This window comes from Macadamia integrifolia, chromosome 5 (genome assembly GCF_013358625.1).
Source record: "Macadamia integrifolia cultivar HAES 741 chromosome 5, SCU_Mint_v3, whole genome shotgun sequence".
Lineage (NCBI taxonomy): Eukaryota > Viridiplantae > Streptophyta > Magnoliopsida > Proteales > Proteaceae > Macadamia > Macadamia integrifolia.
This window is the reverse complement of record NC_056561.1, coordinates 32,619,029-32,642,712: the sequence shown is the minus strand read 5'-3', so window position 1 is coordinate 32,642,712 and position 23,684 is coordinate 32,619,029. Positions and strand designations below refer to the sequence as shown.

At 38.0% G+C, this 23,684-nt stretch overlaps 1 protein-coding gene across 4 annotated transcripts in view; it reads right to left on the bottom strand.

The window, feature by feature from the left end:
• Window positions 1–2,210: 2,210 nt before the first annotated feature.
• LOC122079665 (zinc finger protein BRUTUS-like At1g74770) overlaps window positions 2,211–23,684 on the bottom strand; it is a 31,094-nt gene continuing 9,620 nt past the window's right edge. The window contains exons 2-13 of one of the 4 annotated variants that reach the window (XM_042646324.1): window positions 23,402–23,620; window positions 21,881–22,075; window positions 21,442–21,797; window positions 21,069–21,303; window positions 20,244–20,412; window positions 18,563–20,138; window positions 16,945–17,163; window positions 16,701–16,838; window positions 4,904–5,138; window positions 4,745–4,804; window positions 2,871–2,942; window positions 2,211–2,772 (exon numbers count right to left, since the gene is read on the bottom strand). In XM_042646324.1, coding sequence (XP_042502258.1) covers window positions 2,671–2,772; window positions 2,871–2,942; window positions 4,745–4,804; window positions 4,904–5,138; window positions 16,701–16,838; window positions 16,945–17,163; window positions 18,563–20,138; window positions 20,244–20,412; window positions 21,069–21,303; window positions 21,442–21,797; window positions 21,881–22,075; window positions 23,402–23,620 — 3,576 coding nt within the window. In that variant the 3' untranslated portion in view covers window positions 2,211–2,670. Of the gene's footprint in view, window positions 2,773–2,870; window positions 2,943–4,744; window positions 4,805–4,903; window positions 5,139–5,308; window positions 5,710–16,700; window positions 16,839–16,944; window positions 17,164–18,562; window positions 20,139–20,243; window positions 20,413–21,068; window positions 21,304–21,441; window positions 21,798–21,880; window positions 22,076–23,401; window positions 23,621–23,684 lie in introns of those variants that run through there. The other 3 variants (XR_006140502.1, XM_042646325.1, XR_006140503.1) reach the window with 3 other exon arrangements.

The following is a 23,684-nucleotide window of genomic DNA, read 5'->3' as shown; positions in this document are numbered from 1 at the left end:
ACATCAATTACATAATTGAATATAGAAGCCTAATGCACATATGCCCCACAAAAGGATTAGTTGGAACCTCTTTTGAGAAAGGGTTAGCTATTATTTTTTCAGTATCAATATGTTATGTCATCACATTTCCCAAACACCTATCTTACAACAAAATACTTAATCTTTGTGTCTATACATAGTGTTGGTAGTGAATCTTATTGTTACAACGTTGTCACAGAAAATATCTATTAACTTCTGTAGATGGAACAACCTGAAGGTCCATGAAAAAAATATTATAACCACGCTATATGAGAGACTGCCTCATAGCATGTCATACCACCTTTGCTTCCATAGTAGAGGAAATAATCATTGGTTGATTCACACTTTTTTAGGATATTGATCCTCTAGCAATCAGAAAAATTGTATTTTAACATATCCCCACATCCAACATAGCCTGAGTCTTAATATCTAGTTAGCCCCAAATCCTTAACACGTCAATATGTCAACATGTGATCCTTGGTGCCTTGGAGATATCTCAACACTTTCATCATTGCCTTCCAATGTGGTATACCGAAATTCTTCTAGAATCTTCCCAAAACTCCCACTACAAAAGTGATGTTTGCCTTTAGCAAATTTGTGCTCATGTGAGTATATCAAACAACCTACCACAGAAACATATGGGATAATATGCATTTCTTCAACCTATAATCATTGAACATTACTTTAGACTAAGTGTGTCACACTTAACAATAGGTGCTACACTCGATAAATAGTTCTTCATCCTAAAATATTACAAAATCTTTGCAATATAAATTTTTAGGATAATCCTAAGAAGATCTTGTTGGTACTATCCACATTAATTTGTATACCTAAAACGTATACAAATGTTTCACCAATTTCTTTCGTATCGAAGTTACACATCAGGAACTCTTTTGTCTCGTGTAGCAACGATTTATCATTGATTGACATGAGTATTTCATTCACATATAGTATCAAAATTATGAAACAGATTCTATTAGTATTTATTTTGATACATAATGAAAATAATCATGTTGTCAAACTTTAGATACCACTATTGAGAAGTCTGTTTCAATCTATATATACCTCTTCCATAAGGTCATTGGTCTAGAATTTCGTCTTGAGATCCATATGACGTAGCTCAAGGTCAAAATGAAACTACAAGAACCATGATGATTTTCAAAGATTTTTTTCTTGAAACTTGTAAGAAGTTTTTCTTATAAAAAAAATCTCACATCATATCAATGGACACTAAGGAAGTTGAGATCCTCTCCCTACATGGTGACCACCTAACCCCATCTCACCCCCATCAATGGGGTATCAAACCACGAGTCAATGATGCATTAAATGCTTCAACTCATGGTCTAAATACTCCTTGATGGTGAGAGGTGGGATGTGGAGGGTAACTCCTCTCTCCATGTGGGGAGCTGGTCCAAACTCGAAGTAAAGCTCCAATTTGAGCGGAGCACCCTTCCGCTAATTCACTTTTTCGTTTGCCAAACCAAAATCATGGACAACTATAAAATTAAGCCAAGAATAGGCATACTACCCATGTATGATAAGCTTGAGGTGGGCACCTATGGGAGTGCCCAGTTAACTATCATATAGGAGGGCAGTGGATCATTTTGAAGAGAGAGAGAGAGAGAGATTGCAATACACTGGTGGTGTGTCCAACCTTTTTCCCTGATTTTAATTAAGCAATACCAAAACCATACTCTTTGTTTTTTGGGTTGGGGGTTAAGAAAAAACATATTGATTTCAACACTGAGGAATGCAACCATCTTTGCAGACTTTCATGAAGTGTTCAAATGCTCCATCCCATTCCATAAATTTGCTTAAACCGTTCTATAAACTTCAGTTTTTTCTTTTTTGGTTCAACACTATTTTTGAGAGGGTTTCCTATGTTGTCGGTGTGGAAAAGAATCTGCACTCTACTTGAGGATCCCACATATTCAAAATAGATGAAAAAAAATATGTGGAGGGCCTTTTCACTTCTTGTGAGAGGGCATGGGAAAGAATTCGCACATGGACAATGTGTAAATCTTTCCTCCATAATTTTTATAGTTCTTGATTATAGTGTATTCATATTAAACATGATAATAACATTTCCGTGATTATGATAGTACGTAATTATTAGTTGTAGTGGTAAGAAGTGATTTTGTAAAACATCAAATAAACAATTTTTTTTTCCTGTCCTTTGAACACTTATGAAATAGTTTTACCAAACGTTGTTTCTATTCATCAGAAAATTTACACATAACAGAATAAAAAAAAAAATAACACTTCCATCTAAACAAAGTTCTGATGAAATGCAAGTGCAACCAAATGGGGCCTAAGAATGGGGTTGACACTTCATCGTCACCCACCTCCTTGTCTTAGTCTAGCATCCCTCTTAAACTCCTCCGAATGATCTGCACATCTTCATTTTGGAAACAGGCTTGTAGAGAGAGAAGGGTAGAAGCCGACGACTTAGATCCTTCCTCACAGGTGGCTTTTCTTGGGATAATGACTAAAATTCATTATAACAACTGGAATTCTTGAATTAACATCCTCCATAAACATTACATTTCAAAGCAGCAGAGAAAAAAAATATGAAGAAAGCTATAAACATGAGTGAATGATTTACGGTAAGAGGCTTTTTCATCTAATTACCTATCAAGTAGTTTACAACAGTCAGAGAAGCCTAGTATTAAATGAACCACAATGGGGACACTTGTGATAAAGCCAATGGAAGGGAGTTATCCCTCTCTTCTCACAATCATTGCATAATATGACCTGCAATACTCATAAAAATTTGTATGAAGATGAACAACAGACCTGGAAGTATAAAAAAAGAAACGAAAAGATGCAAAATAGATGAATTTGGAAGCAACCTGAGTCTGGCCAGAATACTCTGCTGGGATTTTCTCTTCAGCTAACGCCACATCCAGCATACCAAAATACACCTGCCAGACCATCATCTAAACCATTCAAAAAGGCAGCTGAAACCTCCAGGGTAATCATATAAATTATTCCCAAGGAATTGGAACTAAACAGTACTCATTATCCTGCAGCCCTAAGTTAACTGGATCTCCTTCAACCTAAGAATTGAATTATAAACTTCACACCTCACTGTTAGCATGAACTGAATGCGCTCACATCTTGGGCCTCACCATATTTTACCATCAGACCAATCTATTTCTCCTAAAGTATACTTTGTACTCATACCCTATGTTCTCTTGTATTCCTGGTCAACTTTCTAGTTTTGGTGGTCCTCCCGGTGGACCACATTTTAACCACATTATAAACTGCATAGATATGAGATATATCTATGAGCCACAATTTAACAGGATTGACAAATTTAACCACATTTTAACTGCATAGAAATGAGTAATATGGATTGACGAATTTAACCACATTTTAAACTGCATAGATATGAGTAATATGGATTGAGGCTCTGAAAAGTGTTAACAGGATCCCATTATTCTCAAGAAAAAAATAGGCTTGGTGAAACTGCAATAGTAGAAATGCAACTAGAGCCACTTTATACCTTGCCGGATTAAGGAATGCAGCTTTTTTTGTGATTTCAACCTTAATAAACCATGGATTGTCATAAGCAATCAAAAATATATCCAATGGAAAAAAAAATTCTTTAAAATATTTTGTCCCAAAAATCAACTTGAATGATTTAATTAGTATACAATTAATGAGAATCAACTTGAATATGTTAGCAAACATTACATTAGTTCAATCCCACTCTACTCAACTAAGCCTTATTGCAACTAAATGGGTTCAGCTACATGAATCCTTTTGCTATTCGACTCTATCAAAGGCCATCCTTGATGTCAACATCCAAAAAGCAGTTGAAATTAATTTAAAAACTGACATTTCTCATCTTTGCCAGAGGAAAATAATGACAATGAATGATGATTTAAATATGTACTTGGATGTCTTTGGATCCTTGGAGTTCAAAGTTGAGAAGTGTAGGACATTGCCACTACAATTTGTATTGATACTATTTCGATTAGTACTTTAGAATACAATTATATAATTCCCACTCTTCTTTAGGGTTCAAACACCACAAAAATAGGCAGAACTTTTAATTCATATTGGTAGCAGAAAATAAGAAGGATAATTTCTGTGATGTTGACCAGAAAAAAAGAAGGTGATTCCTGTGGCTATGTGGCTACGAGAGTCCAAATAGTGCAAGGAATGGAAAGACCATTTTCACAAACACCCCCACCCTCGCCCAAAAAAAATAATAATGTTTAGATAGAACAGAAAGTTTTGCAGCTGCAGTTTAAAATGAGGCGATTCTTGCAGTAGCACTTTTTGAGGATCCAAACTGTCTTAAGAAAGGAAACAGACTACTTCAAAATTAAAATGCAAGTTAAGAATATCCATAGAGTGCATCATGTGTGCAGATGCAGATTAGGAAGATCCACTTTCACCAGAAGTCCAAACTTCATCCTTTCTAAAGAAGAGTTTATATGCAGATGGGTTGAGTTTAGAGTCCATCAACAGCATGCACAGCCTGGTATGTTAGCGTCAAATAGATTTTCATCCACCACAAATTTAGAAGAGCAGAAATTTCATTTCAGGATCCCCTTAAATATGAATAGAAGACTTCCAACCGAAATTCATATTAAGACATGTAAAATAAGAAGCTAATGATCAATCAGAGTAACTGTCTCTCTCTCACTTTCAGAAAGAACTTAATATGGATCAGTATGTAAGCACAAAATAGAGTAAAACTGTAATGACTGACCTTCATGTCCCCAAGTGACTTGCTACAAATAGGGCAGGTATAGTGAGTAGAGGTGTAATCCTAGCAGTGGTATTAGGAAGCACCCAATAAGTAGTCTGATCATTACATATTCTCTTTGGTGAACACATGAATTCTGGTAAGGTTACATAAGCCAAATACCTGAAAGCATGTTGAATGCATCAAATGCCCACAAGGAAGTGCCTTCACTGGAGAGGTTGATGTGAAGATGTACTCATGGCAAATCGGGCAGTTTGATTCAAAACATTTTTCTCTGCAGACATGCACTGTAAGAGACTTTGACATACATGCATTGCAGTTCATACAATGGAAGTAGTCAATACCCAGTCCTTTCCCAACTCGGCACAGGTTGCAGTAAGGGCAGTGATATATTTCCCTGTTAACATACTCGGTTTCAGGAATAAAACTTCGCAGCTTAAAGCCGAATACAAAAAGGATTGAATGTTTCCTTACAGAATCATGGTGGTAAGATGTAAAGGAGCAGAACTATCTGAATAAATAGATCAAGATATATCCACTAATATTTCTACAACAAATTTTTCATACCTCAAGACTAGAAGTGTTGATCTACATTAAATGGTTGATAAGCTCTTCTTCATTAATTTCAATATACTTAGATTCATGGACCAATCCAGAGTTGATTTCAGTGATTGACTGTGCTGCCAAGATCAGACTGATCTGCAGTAGATGATCTGATCCTGTGAGTGGATTCAGCAGAGATCAGGATTGGCTCGGAATGATCCAACCACCAATCTGTATCCTTTGAAAATTATCCAGAAACCATAGGCCACACTGACAAATCATGTCTTTGCAAGCTCAACCAGTCACCCTTGAGTGCTACAGCCTGGCGTTAACTTTCACATAGACCCCAGGAACTATGATTGTGCCTGGATTACATGCATGTTTAAGTCTGTGCATGACCTAGCCATACCCCCAATCCACTCAGGCTACAAGTGTGAAGGAAAATTCTTAAACTTGGCAGTCGAAGCATCAGACAAAAATAAATACAGATAAAACACCTATGTTGGATAATCCATGTAAAGATGCATACACCTTCAATTATGTAACATATACAATATCAGTATTATATCAAAGTTTTAGAATGGACTACAGAAAAGTACATATTCCCTTCATTGATACAATTCAAGGGAAAAGACTACTGAATAATGCCGTAGTATACATACAAATTTGTGGAACATATCAATGCACGACTTACACAACCGCATGCTATTTTCCTCTCTACAGAGGGGAGCACTCAATGATATTCAATCCAACCTAATCCTGCTCCTTGTTTGTTCATAAGTTTCCTTCCTTTTGGAAATGGTCCTAAGCTGGGAGAGTGGATTCCAAATGGCCCTAACCTTTAGCATTTTGCATAAAGTGTCTAATCCCAAGACTCAAACCCATGTCTTCACACTGGCAGCTCAAGCTATTGACCAGCATACAAAGCGATAGACCAAGCCTTTTGTAATAAAGATAGGTACAAAATAAATGTTCTATAAGGACCTATTGCAATTATTGTACAACTATGTTGGGAATAATCCTATATGGAAAAATCAGGGAAGTTGGATGCCTTCGTATTGCAAAGTTGGGCCACTACTGTCCACCTATTAGCTCAAGCTTTGGATTGGTCACTTTATTATGGCATCAGAGCCACTCAATGTTCAAGATTTAATCAAAATTTTGAGCAATTTCACGAAATATTTCGGCTTCCCAAGATGTCGAAACAGAACTCCAAGCAATATGTAACAAGTGCAAGTTTTCGGTATAAATTTCACTGTTTCAGAAAAAAAATTGATGACGTGTCTTTCGATACCAAAACGATACAAACCTTTGATCTATATAATGTATAGTTATGAACGAAATGGGTAAGAAAGTCTTACCCATTTCGTTGGTTTCTCTCGTTTTGACCTTAAGGTTTGTGGAAACTTGGCTTTTTGTGATATTTTTGCCAAATCACTCTCATACAAGCGTGAAACAAGTTGCTGGGTAATAATGGAATGCGTCAGAACTATGGTTTTCTGCATTTGTGGAAGTTTTGTGCATCAAAGTTGAAGGTATATCATTCTCATATCTAACTCTTTGTAATGAACCATATACAACATTTGATAATTGTTAGAAGTTATTGTAGGAGAGGAAAGGAGGAGTCTGTGAGTTGCGTAGACTCCTCCCTTCGGTTAGTCAAGATTCCTAGTAAATAGGAGTCCTAGTTGTACAAGGACTCGTATTAGTTTCCTAACTAATAAGGTAGTCTTCTATTCTGTTTTATATTTCTAGTCATAGTAGGACAGCTGTCCTATTGTAATTGTAATAGAATGTTAGCTATTTAATGAGAAGATGAGGGCAGAAGCAATCACACGATTGAATTTGCTATTTCCTCAAGTTTGACTCTCTCTTTCTCCCTCTCGGTCTTTCTCTATTTTCCTTTATTTTATTTTTACATGGTATCAGAGCTGGTCTGATCCTTAAATCAATAACCAACCCTATTTTATAGCCTACTGTTTAGAAAATAAGGTAAAGAATAGCTCTCGGTTTATGGTTTCTCCCCTAAGAAGCTCGCAACACTTTTAGAGGGGATGTTTTCATCCCCTATTTTTTCTGGAATGTCTATGAAGGATTGATGGTTGAAATCAGTCGCATGTATGAAAGGATTGACTCAAATTGTTAGAAGAAAATTTCTGGATTGGGATTTTTGGATTGAAGATTGGTTTCTTGGCTGACGTTTCCCCCTCCTAGAACTGACATCAAGAACTAAAGTAACTTACAAATCAGCCGTCAGAAGTCAACCAAATTTGGAGGTTTTTGTTGCCTTGGGAAGACCTTCACTCGATCAGAAGCTCAGTCCATTTTGAGCCCAGAACAGCAAGCCGCAGGTACTTCTCTAAAACTCTGCGCAGGTTTTTCTCTCTCCTTCTCGGTTGGGCTATATTTGGGAGCACTGTCTTGCTGCTTCTTGGGTACTGTTATGGGTACTGTTTGCTTCTATTCCTTCGGGTTTTAGTCTTCAATCCACTGTTGGTATATTGAGGTTTTGACACCTGTGCCAATTCCCCTTTGGTTGTTACCTTTTATAGACGATTGTCTGCTATTTTCTTAAACTTGTGTGATCTAACAAAGAAGGTTAGATCGATTGATTCATTCTGTGTGCACTAATGGCTGACACAGAAGGGAAGAAAGTTCTTACTAAGGTGATGTCTTCATCATCACATAAAATTACAGAAAAGAAACTTTTAGGAGCTGCCAATTTCTACCAATGAAAGAAAATTGTGCAGCTTGTTTTGACTGGCCAAGATCAGCAGGATCACCTAACAAAGGGAAAACCTACTAATGATACTACATGGGATACAGTTGATGCATGTATTTTCGGACAGCTATTGAACTCAATGGATAACTCCATAGTTGATGTTGTTACTCACATTGATACTATGAAAGAGATGTGGGACTATTTGAATGTTCTGTATTCTGGACAGAACAACCTTTCTCGTACCTATGAACTGTCTCAGGAATTTTATCGAACTGATAGGAAGGATAGGCCTCTAACTTAGTACTTTGCTGATTTCAAGAGGATGTATGAAGAGCTAAATTTTCTTCTCCCTATCAGTAGTGATGTGAAGAAGATGCAAGACCAGCGAGAGCAACTTGCAGTTATGGGTTTTTTGGGAGGTCTTGGAACAGAATATGACTCTGTTCATTCTCATATCCTTGCAGGAGACAAGGTGGCATCTCTTGCAGATACCTTTTTCCCGAGTCTTATGGGTATCTCGAGAGAATTATCAGGATTCCACTCTAGTGGAAAACTCCACACTTGCAGCATAGGGTAATAATCGAGGAACTTCACGTAGCATAGGTAATGGTGGTAATAAGGGATAATTTACTGGGAACTCTTCAGACAGTTCAGGAGCTATATGTACATGTCATCATTGTGGTAAACCAGGACACATCCAACGATTTTGTTGGAAACTTCATAGCAAACCTCCTCAAAAGCAGTTTGCCAACTCAGCCACAGTTGATGAACCTTCTCAGCCTGGACAATCTGAGGGTAAGATGGTCCAGATGACCAATGAAGAATTTGCACGCATTCAGAATCAAGCACCCTCACCTCCCACTACTACTCTTCTTTAGACAGATTATGCCATTTCGTATCTTTCCGCTTCTTCTCGCCCCTGGATAATCGATTCTCACATGTTTGGTATTTCAGGTATATTTTCTTCTTTTAAGAAGTCCTCTGCTACTGTCACATTGGCCAATGGCTCAATCGCTAAAGTCAATGGTTTTGGCACTGTTCGTCTTAATGCCTCCTTATCATTATCATTTGTGCTTTATTTGCCTGAGTTACTATTCAACCTATTGTCTGTAGGCAACTTTACACAAGCTTACAATTGTTCTATAACATTTTTCTCCGACTCATGTGTTTTTCAGGATCTTACGACGAAGAAGATGCTTGGTAGAGGTCGTCGGGTTGGGGGAATGTACCTTTTTTAAGACATTGCACCTTCCATAGCCTGTTTGGGTACTCTTGACTCGTCAAGTTCACTGCCGGTTAGGCCATCAGTCTTTACAGAGTCTACAGAAACTTAACCCCAGTTTTCATTCTCTTTCTAGTTTAGAATGTGAGTCATATCAGTTTGAAAAACTACATCGTGTTAGTTATTCCCCTCGAGTTAATAAACGGTCTGCATCTCCTTTTTCTTTGGTTCATTCAGATGTATGGGGCCCTTGTCTTGTTACATCCACGTTAGGTTTTAAGTACTTCGCTACTTTTGTTGATGACTATTCCAGAACGACCTGGCTTTATTTAATGAAAAATTGTTCTGAGTTATTTACCATCTATTGTGACTTTGTTGCTGAAATACAAAATCAATTTGGCATAATATCAAAATTCTACGAAGTGATAATGCAAAAGAATACTTTTCTGGTCCATTTTCTAAGTTTATGGCTCAGTGTGGTATGATACACTAGTCTTCTTGTTCAGACGCTCCCCAGCAAAATGGAGTGGATGAAGGAAAGAACCGTCATTTGATGGAGGTTGCTAGGTTATGTTTGAAATGAAGGTATCCAAAGTTTTTTGGGCTGATGTTGTTCTCACTGCTTGTTATCTTATTAATCGTATGCCTTCCTCTGTTTTGTGTGGTGGTATTCCCCATTCTTTATTATTTTCGTCTGACCCACTTTTTGTTCTTCCCCATCGTGTTTTTGGTTGTGCTTGCTTTATTCGTGATCATCATCCAGGGTTGTCAAAATTGGATCCTCGAGCCATTAAGTGTCTCTTTTTGGGTTACTCCCGTACTTAAAAGGGATACCATTGTTATTCCCCGGTTCTTCACAAGTATTTTATCACTGCTGATGTCTCCTTTTTTTAATCCACCCCATATCCTAATGAGTCATTTGTTGTGTCTGAATTGGATGATGATCTTCCCCATGATGTTATCCATCACTCTAATCCACAGGTTGCCACTGAGACAGAGGTCCCACCACCATCACCCCCTTTACAGGTGTATACACGACATGTTCTGGAAGCAGCAGCCCCCCTCCCTACAGCACCTACCTTATCATCTTCGTCTATGGATCCGCCTCCAGGTATTCTTCTTTCTGACCTAAACCTCCCTATTGCACAGCGTAAGGGTATTCGGAGTTGTACCCAACATCCTATTGCTGATTTTGTGTCTTATTCTGGTCTTTCGTCTACCTTTCATTCCTGTCTTTCCACTATTTCTTGTCATCCTATTCCTAAGACCCTTGCAGAGGCATTATCTAGTCCTGGGTGGAAGACTGCTATGACAGAGGAACTGTGTGCTTTAGAGGCAAACCAGACTTGGGATCTTGTATCGTCACCCCAGGCAAAAAGGTTATTGGTTGTCATTGGGTATATGCAGTTAAAGTGAACCTTGATGGCTCACTTACTCGTTTGAAAGCTCGGCTGGTGGCAAAAGGGTATTTCTAGGTTAATGGCATTGATTACCTGGATTCCTTCTCTCCTGTTGCCAAAATGGCTTCTATTCATGTTCTGATTTCTCTTGCGGCTTCCTCTCATTGGCCGTTGTTTCAGCTTGATGTGAACAATGCTTTTCTTCATGGTGACTTGCATGAGGAAATATATATGGAGCAACCTCCAGGGTTTGTTGCTCAGTGGGAGTGTGGAAAGGTGTGCAAGCTCAAGAAGTCCTTGTATGGGCTTAAACAGTATCCTCGGGCATGGTTTGGAAGATTCACTGATGTGGTATGTGCATTTGGATTGTCAAGGTGTGACAGTGATCATTCTGTGTTCTATCGGAAGTCCGGTGGAAAGAGGATATTTTTGGTTGTTTATGTTGATGATATTGTCATTACTAGAGATGATATTGAAAAATCCAAAGTTTGAAAGCTCATTTGTAGCAACACTTTCAAACTAAGGATCTAGGACGATTAAAGTATTTCCTGGGAATCGAAGTTGCTTAGTCAAGAAAAGGAATTTCTTTGTCTCAGAGAAAGTACGTTTTAGATCTGCTTTCAGAAACAGGTATGTTAGGATCCAAGCCCGTTGATACTCCAATGGATCCAAATGTGAAACTTATGCCTGAAGAAGGTGATGTGTTAGATGATCCTGAGAAATACAGGAGGTTAGTGGGAAAGTTGAATTATTTAACTGTGACTCGACTTGACATTGCCTGGGCTGTCAGTGTTGTGAGTCAGTTTCTGTCATCTCCACGCACTTCACATTGGGATGCCATTGTTCATATTCTAAGGTATCTTAAAAGAACTCTAGGACGTGGTCTGGTATATTCAGATCATGGACATAATCGTATTGAAGGTTTTTGTGATGCAGATTGGGCTGGTTCTCTTATTGATAGAAGGTCAACTACAGGGTACTGTACTTTTGTTGGTGGAAACCTTGTGTCTTGGAAGAGCAAGAAGCAAGCTGTTGTGGCAAGGTCTACTGCTGAATCTGAGTATCGAGCCATGGCTCATGTTACTTGTGAGTTGATGTGGATAAAGCAGCTCCTACTGAACTTGATTTTAATTATACTTATTTTATGCAGTTATGGTGTGACAACCAAGCTGATATTCATATTGCTTCTAATCCAGTGTTCCATGAGAGGACAAAACATACTGAAGTTGACTGTCACTTTGTTCGTAAAGAACTACAACAAGGAGTTATTTCGACAAATCATGTTCGCACAGGAGAACAACTTGCAAATGTTTTTACTAAGTCCTTGGGGGGTAGTAGAGTGGACTACATTTGTAACAACCTGAGCATGATTAACATCTATGTTTCAGCTTGAGGGGGAGTGTTAGAAGTTATTGTAGGAGAGGAAAGGAGGAGTTTGTGAGTTGCGCAAACTTGATTCCATTCATTGCCAAAAACAAGGTGGCTTGCTTTCTTTCAAGCCACACTGGAAGGGAGGGAGAAAAACCTCTCTTAAGGCGGCGGCTAGGGTTGGCTAGGTCTTTGACTTTGACCGCCGCAGCGGTAGCCAAAGAATCCTACGCAATCCTAGAGTTCTCTATTTTTATTTTTTATTTTATATAAATAGAATCACGTGGAATGGAGCAAAGCCTCTTTCTATCTTTCTATGTAGATCGCGTATACAGGGGATGTTGTACATGATCCTTTGATCAAGATTCCGTTACCGATTCGATTTTTGCTTTTTTTTCTTCTGGCCGTGCCGTTTGTTTGATTGATTCTTTGGGCGGTAAGTCAAGAGCCAATCTCCAAGGCAACTGATTCTGGAAATAAGGAACAAGGAGTCAAGAGGAGAGGTGTAGCCGATGAGCAACAGGATGAGTAAGCTAACATAACTGCAAGGGATGATGAACACAACTATCTGATGATGCATCTCAGCTGCTTCATTCTATTGAAGCTTGGGTAATTGATGATCAGATAGATCAGGTAGACGACCCAGCAGAAACATTGATTCTACCTGAGTATTACCCCGGTTCATTCTCCATATCGGCCTGGACTCCTAAAGCAAATAAGCCCCCCGATCGAAGATGAAAGCCAAGGCGGACAGCAAAGGCCATTCTCGATATCAGCAAGATGAACGCCTCTCAGGCCACTGCATTCTCTTGTGCGCACCTCACCTCAGACTCCAGATCCCACGTCCCTGATCTTGGGTCGGTTAGTCAAGATTCCTAGTCAATAGGAGTCCTAGTTGTACTAGGACTGGTATTAGTTTCCTAACTAATAAGGTAGTCTTCTATTCTGTTTTATATTCCTAGTCATAGTAGGACAGCTGTCTTATTGTAATTGTAATAGAATGTTAGCTATTTAATGAGAAGATGAGGGCAGAAGCAATCACACAATTGAATCTGCTATTTCCTCAAGTTTAACTCTCTCTTTCTCCCTCTCGGTCTTTCTTTATTTTCCTTTATTTTATTTTTAAAATAATTATGAAATGGTATATAGTTTTATGTTTACTCATTCCTAATGCATATTTTACTTGTTTTAATTGACTTATGTTTGTTCTAATACTAAATTTTGTTTGGAATATGCCATGTTAGAGAATCCATACAGCAGCATATAGCGTATACCCATGGAACTAAATCTCAGACATCTTAGCTGAAATTTCAGCAGTTTCAGTGGTTTTGGTGGACCCCGAGAAGAAACCTGGTTTATGGGAAATTTTGGAAAAAATACCTGGTTTCGCTGAAATTTCAGCAAATTTCGGAAATTTCGGCCCAAATTCTATTAATAGCCCAGAAAAAAATAACTGGTTTCAGTGGTTTCAGCCTATCCGATGTGAGGAATTCTAAGAATTATCCCACATTGGAAAACTTTGGGACCTTGGAAGCTTTCATATACCAAAGTTGGGCCTCTCCATTGATTATCTTCAACTTTTGCGTTGGACAACTTTAACAACACATGCCACTTGTATTGTCACCCAAAAGAAGGGCAAGCCATGAGGGGAAGTGATGGAAACAATCCCAAATTGGAAAAATCTAGGACTTTGGATGCCTTTATATACTAGAGTTGGGCATCTCCATCTATTAGCTCAAGTTTTGGGGTTAGACATTTCAACATGGTATCAAAGCCATCAAGCCCACTTTTAATAATACATCTCTTCATAGTCATCTAAAAAGAGGGGCCACACATGCCACGTGTATTGCCCCTCAAAAGAAGGGGGAGTGTTGGGAATAATCCCAAATTGGAAAACTTTAGGACCTTGAATGCCTTCAAATACCAAGGTTGGGGCTCTCCACCTATTAGATTAAGCTTTAGAGTTGGACACTTCAACATAGTATTAGAGCTTTCAGGCCCACTATGTTAATAATACATATGTGTATAGTTGTCATCCAGAAAGAAGAATCCCACATACCACATGACTGCACCCAAAAGAGGGACCACATGTGAGGGGGAGTGTCGGGAATAATCCAACATTAGAAAACTATGGGATCTTGGATGACTTCATGACGCAGATCAGTACCAAGATAGGTACTTTAAAATGTACCAACAAAAGAGAAAGGCAAGCTCAACTCACTGATTCACCAACTGAGCCAGCATCTCAGTGAGTTGATGCAGTTGAGGTGTTTTGGTTCACCACAACAACCAGGTTGTGGGGTATTATATTGGGTCTACTTTTATTGTTTAATCAGTTACCTGTAAGGCTGGAATACTATTTATAAATTCCAAGCCAGTTTTATTAGTATTCCTAGTTGCTTTAGAACTTCAACTACAGCCTAGTGGCATAATTCTTTCAAGCTGTTTTCTTTTCTTTAAACTCCTTTTATGATGTGTGTTTATTTAAAATTCCTTCTGTTATTAGACTTGTTTCCTATTAGCTGCTGGTTATCCTTATAGTTTTCTATTTAAGAATGTAAGGCTCTGGGAGCCTCCCACGATTTTATTGAATAAAGAATCTTGGCTATAGCTACATGGAACTGTGAAAGACAGCAGTCCCCTCAGTGGGCTCTGGGGTCGACTGGAGGGACTCTGGTCAAGATCAGGTGGGATATCTGATCATATCCCATTCTTCTACTCTTCTTCTTCTTCTTCCCTATGGTTGCAAGTACAGATTTTGTTAATTTCTTATTTATTTTTCTGTGGGATTACTAAGGGATTCATCAGCCTGGATCATAAGGGATTTTTTTAGTTCAGGTTAGTGCATTCCTGCTGCAAATAGGAGTCACCACCTAGGGACATCTAGCCTTTGGATTTGGCTGAGGTTTGGACATCTAAATTTGATTCTGATCTGACCCTTAGATTGATAGTTATTGAAGTCCCTAAGTTCTGGTACATCACTTGCTATTTCCAAGACATATTCTGCATAGATATATCCATTATCCATCCACCAGATTTCTATCAAATTTTGAGGATTCATTCTACTCCATTAGACTTTCACTCAACCGAGGTTTGAGATGATCAGATCCGTTGATTTTAATTTATTATTATTTTTTATTCTGTTGTTAAGTAGCAGTTTCTGCTCCTGTCTATTGAGTCGCAGCCTAAAACCTGTTGACAGGTTGAGTCAACTTCATTACTTCATATATCAGAGTTGGGCCTCGCTATTGGGTTGGACACTTCTTTTTTTGGAGGGTAGTGAATGTGGGTTGGACACAAACTGAGTCTTGATTGTCGCTATGATGATTATGGTGGGTTAATTACTAGATCAAATAATCTTTGAAATATCAAATCCTTTTTCATGCTACCTGCACACTTATGGACCTTGGAATGCTAACAAAGTGACAAGGATATGAAGATGTAAACCAGTGAATCCACCAATTATACAAGAACAGACATTGAGTAGTTTTTCTACTAAAATGGTTGTGGTACTTATATGGAATTCACATTGGGCATATCACATGGTTTCCTTTCATTATGAACCACATAATTAGCAGAACCTATTTAAAATACCTTATTGATGAAATGCAATCTTAGGAGTATCAATTCAAGTTTTATTTCGGAGAAATACAGTAACAAATTTCTTATTTTATAAGAATTGTAGTAAAAGACCTAGAAATATAATTGTTGATTTCAGATTCTAAAAGATATGGTAATTCAGTCCAAATATTAAAAATTTCAAGTGATGCAAATGGCTATAATTTTCTTATGTGAATGTATTTTTCTTATATAAAGGTTAAGAATAATAAACGAATTTTATCATTTGGGTTTCATTTTATTTTATTATTATTTTTTATTATTAATTATTTATTTTTGGTGGGGGGAGTTTGGGGAGGTAAAACATAGCTTTACTAAACATATGAATTAAAACAAATTTTTCATAATCTATAAACTAAAAGAATGTACTTTTGACTGTTACATCAATGTACACTTCCCTTATTTCTCGTGACTGTCTTATTGCAATATGATTGTTCACATTTAATTTTACTTTGTGACAATATGCACTCATGGTTATGCTTTACAATAATGGGTACTTTTCTTTCACCAAAATAAAATAAAATAAAAAATAGGTGTACTTTTCTATACACCACATTATCTTTTAGTATATTTCATTCTTTTCTTAAAATATTGCTGGCACATTTCTTACCCTTGGCAGATATACAAAACAGAGGAGACCAGGGTTTCAAACCCTGATAACAACTAAAATGAAAACTTAAGCTCTCTATCTTGATAAGATCGATATGGTTGAATGACGCATTCTTAATAAAAATCACAGAATACAAAATGAAATCTATTTACAAGCCCAAATAGGATATAAGAAAGTAATATAGATATAGAGAACAAGTCAATAAATATGACAATAAATTCCCAAGGACTTTTTTTTGGTGGGGTGGTGAGGGGGTTCCTAGACTAGATGAGGAACAGCAGACTGGTCTTGTACTCGAAACCTCCTGGGGACTAGGCTCTATTGCACTAGCCTCAAGCCAGCTGCACTAGCAGCTGTCCTCAATAACCCCAAGGACATGCATGTCATGTTGAAGGAATAAATTAGAGAAGCAAATCTGCCTCTGCTATTTCAGATATGATGAGGAAAGTAGAAAGAGGCTGCTCTGGTTACATCACCTTTCATCATCAAATAATTTGCAAATATTGCAGAAGTATCTTGCCATGGAAAATCTGTTGCAAGGAATGTTAGCGCACGTGGGATCAATGGGCTGAGTTTTCAAGCATTTCATACACATCATCTTCGTCGTATATTTTCTGCACATTTATTTGAAACATAGCAGGAGAACGATACGAAAATTGAGAAAAATCACTACAAAAAAACAAGTGAGGATGAAAAGCTGAAGCAGAAGCTATACTATACCCTTCCATCAAATGATCAGAAACCTCATCATGGCAGTATCGGCATGTAAATAACTGATTGCAACAGCCAGCAAACAGCTTACAATTCCTCTTATAATGTTTGCAACCAAAAATACGATTGACAGGGTCCTGGAAAGATGGACATTGGCCTGGAATTTCTTCCCCATTGCTTGAGAGAGTTGCTTCTGGACAAGACTTCTGCTGTGCAACAATCCAACGACTGAAACATGAAGGAAGCTTATGTCATTTTTTGCATGCCAAATTAGTGACTACAGAAAAAGACTTAACGCTGAAGAAGAGGACTTAACAGGTACATGAACAAAATAACTGTATACCAATGCTATAGTGAAAAAAGGGGACAAACATGGGATTTACCCATTTAATGGCTGTATTGATGGTTTTGGGATAAAAGTATATTTAAGGGCAAGGATCCATGTAACTGAGACCTCAGTTTTCCCTACTTTGTTTTGTTTGGATCCATGTAATTGGTTGTACCTATAACTATAATAATAGGAATTACTCACTATTCACTCGGTTTCTGGGTCACAATTATTATGTAGGAGAGATGGCTGAGTGGTTTCAAGGCGTGGCATTGGAAATGCTTATGTAGGCTTTTGTTTACCGAGGGTTCGAATCCCTCTCTTTCCGCAATTTCACCCAATTCACTTCATGTTACGGACAGCAACGTACCAACTCGGATAAGGCTGAGTATGTTGTTGAATTGATGGATTGGGAATTCAAGTAACTAGGTTGCAAGTCTCTTAGCTATGATAACTAATAGTATATATAGTTGGACGGAAAAGAGGGAAAAGTGAAATAAGTGCAAAAATTCCCCTTTCCATTATGCACTTTCATGCGTTTGGTTGGAGAATTGCATGCTGCCAAGTCAAGATAAACTATCTCCATGTTTAGAATGAACTGTGAAGATGAGTCCAAATTCTCCTCTCCATTATGCACTATAAGTGTTTGGTTGGAGGGGCAGTGCCTTGCCCAGTTCTCATGTTTTAAAGTGCTTTACTTTTCCTCCTAAAATGGGAGAAGATATTTCTCCACTATCCATCGTATTCTGCCCAAGAAAACACGTGGAAAATGAAATATCATTTTCTATTTCCTTTCCTTCATTGTCCAGCCAACCAATAGAAGTACAGAAGTGTGTCAGCAACCCAGCCAAGTCTGTATTGAGTAAATGATTTTGCAATAGCCAGCTACAGACTGCAATCAAGATTTTATAATCTGATGGAACCCAGTAAATCTTCCACCTCACAATTGACCTGATCCAGCTGAATTTAGCCATATGCATGATTTATTTTGGCTTTAGGTGACCCCATTAATTTGGGACAAGGCTTTGTTGTTGTTGTTGTTGTTGTTGTAATGATTTATTTTGGCTTTCAGTAGAAATATTATGAGGGAATTTCTATTAAGTAGGACAGATCAAATTGTTAGAACCAATCCAAGACCATCACCACATACACCTGCATATAAAGGGGTCAAGCATATGAACCCCCCACTCTCAAAGTGATGGACCATCACAACAGTAATTAACAGCTACCACATAGATTTGTTTGAAGAAAGGCGGAAAGAAAAGAGAAGAAGAAGAAGAAGAAGCACTAAGCATCAACCTCATCAGAAGGTTCTGGAGGATATATGATTTCCTCTGAGAGTCTAACTGGTCATCATGGGACACTCTTCTAATTACAGCCTCCATATCTTCCTGACTCAATGCCAGAATTAGATCCTCCTTGTGCCTAAATTTCTGATTTACCCACAAAGACTGAAATGGTTTCTCGACATGTTTGAAATCTATAACTTTATTGGATCTCTGCTTGTTGGCCTTGCTAAAACCTGTTGCACCTTCTGAAAATTGGCAGCTGTCCTGGGTTTCATTCATAACATCTTTTTTGCCAACTCCAACATTTTTAAAAGGTTCAGAATTACAACTGGTAAAATCCTTCATTGAAAACGTCAATCCTTCATCATGACAGGCCCCTCCCTTTTCCTTATTAAAACCTTCCTTTGACAGATAGTTTGCAATAATCTCCAATGGATCTGCTGTCCCAGAAAAGATATTTGACTCCTTAACCACCTTAGGTATATCATACTTTCCCATATCTTCCCACCATTCTGCTAACCATTCATTAAACATTGTATTCTTTGTAGCATTACGCCACAAGGACAGTGTAGCTTGTCTTTCCCCTGGTGTTAATGATGCCATCAGCCAGGGAATCATTTCCTGCAAAACTTCTCCTCTTGTCCTCCCAAGCATGCATCCTATGATCTTTTCTTGCTCCACATATGAGAAAAAATTTGCAAACAATGGCCAAATTTCACTTTCTTCACGATGGATGTGTTCCCCTATGTTTTTATTTATTGATATACACATACAATGTAGCTCCATACACAGCCGGCGGTACCTAATCATTCTCTCGCCAAGTGTAGCCTCATCCACCACATTTGGCAATGTAGAGGGAAGTGCAAGACGCAATTCCGAAATCTCTCGTAGAATGTTGGAGATATTACTAAAGTGCTCCCACTCAAATCTGTGATCAATTCTGTAGGAGTGACTGATCTGCCGGAGCTTTTCTTTGGCCTCTAAAGCTGGGAAGACAATTTCATCTTCAGCATCACTATGGATTTGGTACAGAAATCGTAGAAGATGAAAGCGCCTACAGAATTCCTTGAGAAACCCAACATCTTTAGCCACCATGGCTGACCCAGTGACAAGGTATTCTAGATCTTTTTTCAGGGCCTTGTGGATGAAAAAGATGCAATCAATTGGTCTGGGTTCAGGACTGAGACTCGAATCAGCACTAACCTTCTCAGAAGGGAATTTAGATAAGGATTTTGATTTATTTAAATCTCCAGAGGAAAATATACGTAGATTGATTCCACTGGAGTATAACATGATACATTTTTCTTCAGAAATTAGGGCATTGAAAAATGAAGAATCAGATGCACAGGTCTTGGCTTTGTTGGCGGAGTTTGGTTTCACCAGACTGGGGTAGGATCTTTTGCAAGCTTCTGCATCCATATCTAGAAAAGAAACACCAGCCTTCTTGGCCTGTTCAGGTAGGAAACATGTGCTTTTGAACATTTCCTGCAACTGTTTTCTGAATTTTTCAACTGAAGTTTTACCTGAATATCCAATCCGAACCCACTCATGCAAGAGAGATGAGAAAGACTTATCAAGCATAGGTCCTGTGTACATGAAAAAAAGAACCCAAAAAAAAAAAAAAAAAATTGAAGGTTATTAAGATAAACCAGTGGCATCCAATCTTTTAAGAACTCAAGTCAAATGCAGACCTGTCAGCTTTATGGTACAAAGGACTGCCTTTAATTCATCCTCCCTTAAATGCGCAGAAAACCAAGTTATCACGCATTTTAGCGATCCAAGTGGCATCACATAAAGGCTCCGGTATAGCAGCCACAGCTGCTCGTCATGGTTATAGTGTTTGCAAATGACAGAGAAGATCTGTTAAATATTCAAGTCAGAAACAATGGTGACAAATCAAAATTCTTTTAAGTTGCATCAAATGTTTACTAAATTTACTGAGTTGAAGGAAGGTCGTTGGACTGGCTATATAGTATTGAAATTAAGACATTCTCTTTTCTCTTCTCTCTCTTTAGTAAGGATTAAGCTCTAGAACCCCGATTGACTATATCTTTCCATTGATGCCAAGGTCTGCAAATTGGCAGACAAGAACGAGGACTCAAATCTCCAATTCTCAATAGTGCTTTGGGCATTCCCATCTAAATACCAACCTAATTTACATGTTTCTGTCAGCCAAGTTCTTCTCTTTAACCTTATCCTTGTCCTTCTTTCCTCTTTCTTTTCTAATAAATCTATCAGTTAATCCTTACAGAAAAGATCTGTAAATGGCAATGGGGGATGTGAATAGGATCATAGGCATATTATATACATTGAACAATCGCCAATTGGATGATCTGTTTGGGGTTTTCCCTATTACTTGAATATGTTGGGGTGTATTTATTCTGTTCCTCCCCTCTTGGGGTGCAGATATGCTTTTCATTGTCCTAGTGCCTAATTAGTAATAAGTTTATCCATTATACATTATCAAAAAAGAAAGGAAAATAAAAGAGTTGTAAGAAATGACATACACATAATACCTCTTTTTCTTGAAAATCAAGGTGTTTGAAAATTTTCACCACCAAAGGTTCCAATGTCAGGCATAGCTTCTCCACAAGGCTGGACAAAGATGGCCCATCTTCAACATTGAAGTTTTGCAGCAATTGAACAAGACTTGCAATTTGGATTTCATCTGGGAACCATTGCTGGGAGAAAGATAAGGAACCATCCGCAAGTTCATTTAATGCTGGGAAGAAGACTTTCTCCAAGGCAACACTGTAAAGAGTAAACAAGACCATAGATCTTCAGACATCACTTCGAGAAAACCAAAACAAAAATAAATTAATATAGAGGATCTTCCACCTTGATCAAGCAATTTGGGTTTCTATGAAAAGTCAGTATAGTAATACCTACCCATAGAAAATAAGGACATCTACGAGGAACTTTAACTGGGCATTGACTAAAGATGAACCTGAAAAACTCTTAGAGCTTCTTGTTTTGTGCAACTCCTCCAGTAAATCTATCAAATCTTTCCGGATGGCACCATTCCATAGACGAAGACCATCAAGAGGATGATTTCTAACATCATTATGGAGACAATCTGATAGCCTAATATGCCAGGTTTCTTCATATAAGATCTTCTTGGACAAACATATTTTTGGCAAGCTAAAGTCTAGTGGTCTATGGAAATGTGAATCACATTTTTCATTTCTACCAGCAGCAGAGATTCCAATAGGATGATTCTTCTTGCCAAGCCAGGAAGCCACCACCTTCAAAGACAGATTAAATCATCAGTGTTTAGCAACCACAAAAATGTTTTAAAACTATCATCCGAAGATTGTTCACCAACTACCTCTTGCAACAGCTTTTCTCCAGGAACAACTTCCTTAAAACAAAGCATAACATCCTCCAGCTCATCTAGAGAAAGATAAGAGGTCATCCAAGGCAAAACTTCCTCAAGAAATATTATAGGAATGCTACATACAAACAGCCAAACAAGTGAAGCCTGCTGTTTGCTAGATAAATGATGTACCAGCAATGGAAAAACCTGCATCAAAATGTAAATTTATGGCAAAGTAAAAAATGTATGGACTACGACACAATGATTAAAAAGGACAGTATCCTTTCAATACATGCTCCATGAAAGATAGGAAAAAGGTTTACAGTATAACTGGAAAGAAAGATGGCACTGAGACTGACACTTCCTGAGAAAAAAGTTCTGAAATGTCCATCTTGGGTAATATTAGGAAACATTCATCACAGCTATGCCAATTTATGTTGATGTTTCAGCATTTTTGGACTGCAAATAGCTTGCAATGGAATTTAATATTTTGGCTCATTTCTAGGGTTAGATTTAGATATTTAAGATACCCAATTTGCAAATGTATTTGTTAAAACTTGAGTAATGTTCGTGTTGTTATTTGCTTTATTAAAAGAAAAATGCTCTGCACTCATTGTGAGAAATATAGATTTTAGCAAGGATTAAAGTATCGGCATCGGTCGCGTATAAAGGTTGGCTAAATTTAAGATATGTATCGGAGGGTATGGGTCATCATATCGGTTGGTTAAATTTAAGATACATATCGGAGATACTTTAAACCAGTTTGACTAAATTGCAGTTCTGACTTCTAAGTCCACTGAACTCTTGGAATCTCTTGCATAACAAGACTTTCCTTTCCTGCAAATTCTCTAACCAGGACATTTCGTCGTAAATACGCACAACCAAGACCCCATCTATTTGAAAGAAATGATGTCTTTTTTGAGAAGACAGCTCTCAGCTATCCCCAGTCTTCTAATTCACCACTTTTTACCAAATGCCCCCACTGCAGGTGCTTCAGGTGTTGGGTGACACTTGTACTACCTTTTGGATTTGATTAAATTCTAGACCATAAGCTTTCGAAATGTTGGTAAAGGTTGGCTGGACTCTGCCCATCCACCTAGCTTGGCCTGGCAGCACACCTAGTTGTGCTACATGGAAGGATGATGTTGCATTCAGTCCATTGGATATGTAGGGAATGGTCTAGAGTTAATGTTAAATTTCAATCACATTGCATCCCATATATAGATATACCCTCCCCTATATGTCCATGCACCCTTTTGGTTGGCTCAGATTTTTCAATGCTTTGTTTTGCCACTAGGAAACTTTTTTCAGATTGGAAACTTGACATGTCAGCAGAGGGCCTTGAGGGTCTGCCTGTCCACAAAATTTCAGCCCCATTTGACATGCCACGTGATTAGGAGGGCTGCCCAGCCCAGCTAGGTAGGAGGCCTGTGCAGCCAATCTTTGCCCCTTTATATCATTCTCAAAGGAAAACAACAAACAATGCTGCCAAAATGTCTCCAGCTGAGGTATAGACAAAAAAAGAGTGCATACCTGCTCTTCTTCTTTCAGCATGTGCTGGCAAATTGATGATTTGACAGTTCCAGTACAAAACACTAGCTCTTGGCATGGCATGGAAAGATTCTCATTATTTTCTAGTAACACACTCAAGCAGTTGATAACAGGGTCAAAAAGGTTATACATGCCACTATGTTCAAGAGAATATGTGCACGCCACATTTCTGATACGAAGATCCAATGCTTGAAGGATAAACTGCCATACAAATTCAAATCTGAACTGTAAATAATGCAGGAGGGAACATATAAATTCCAAAAGA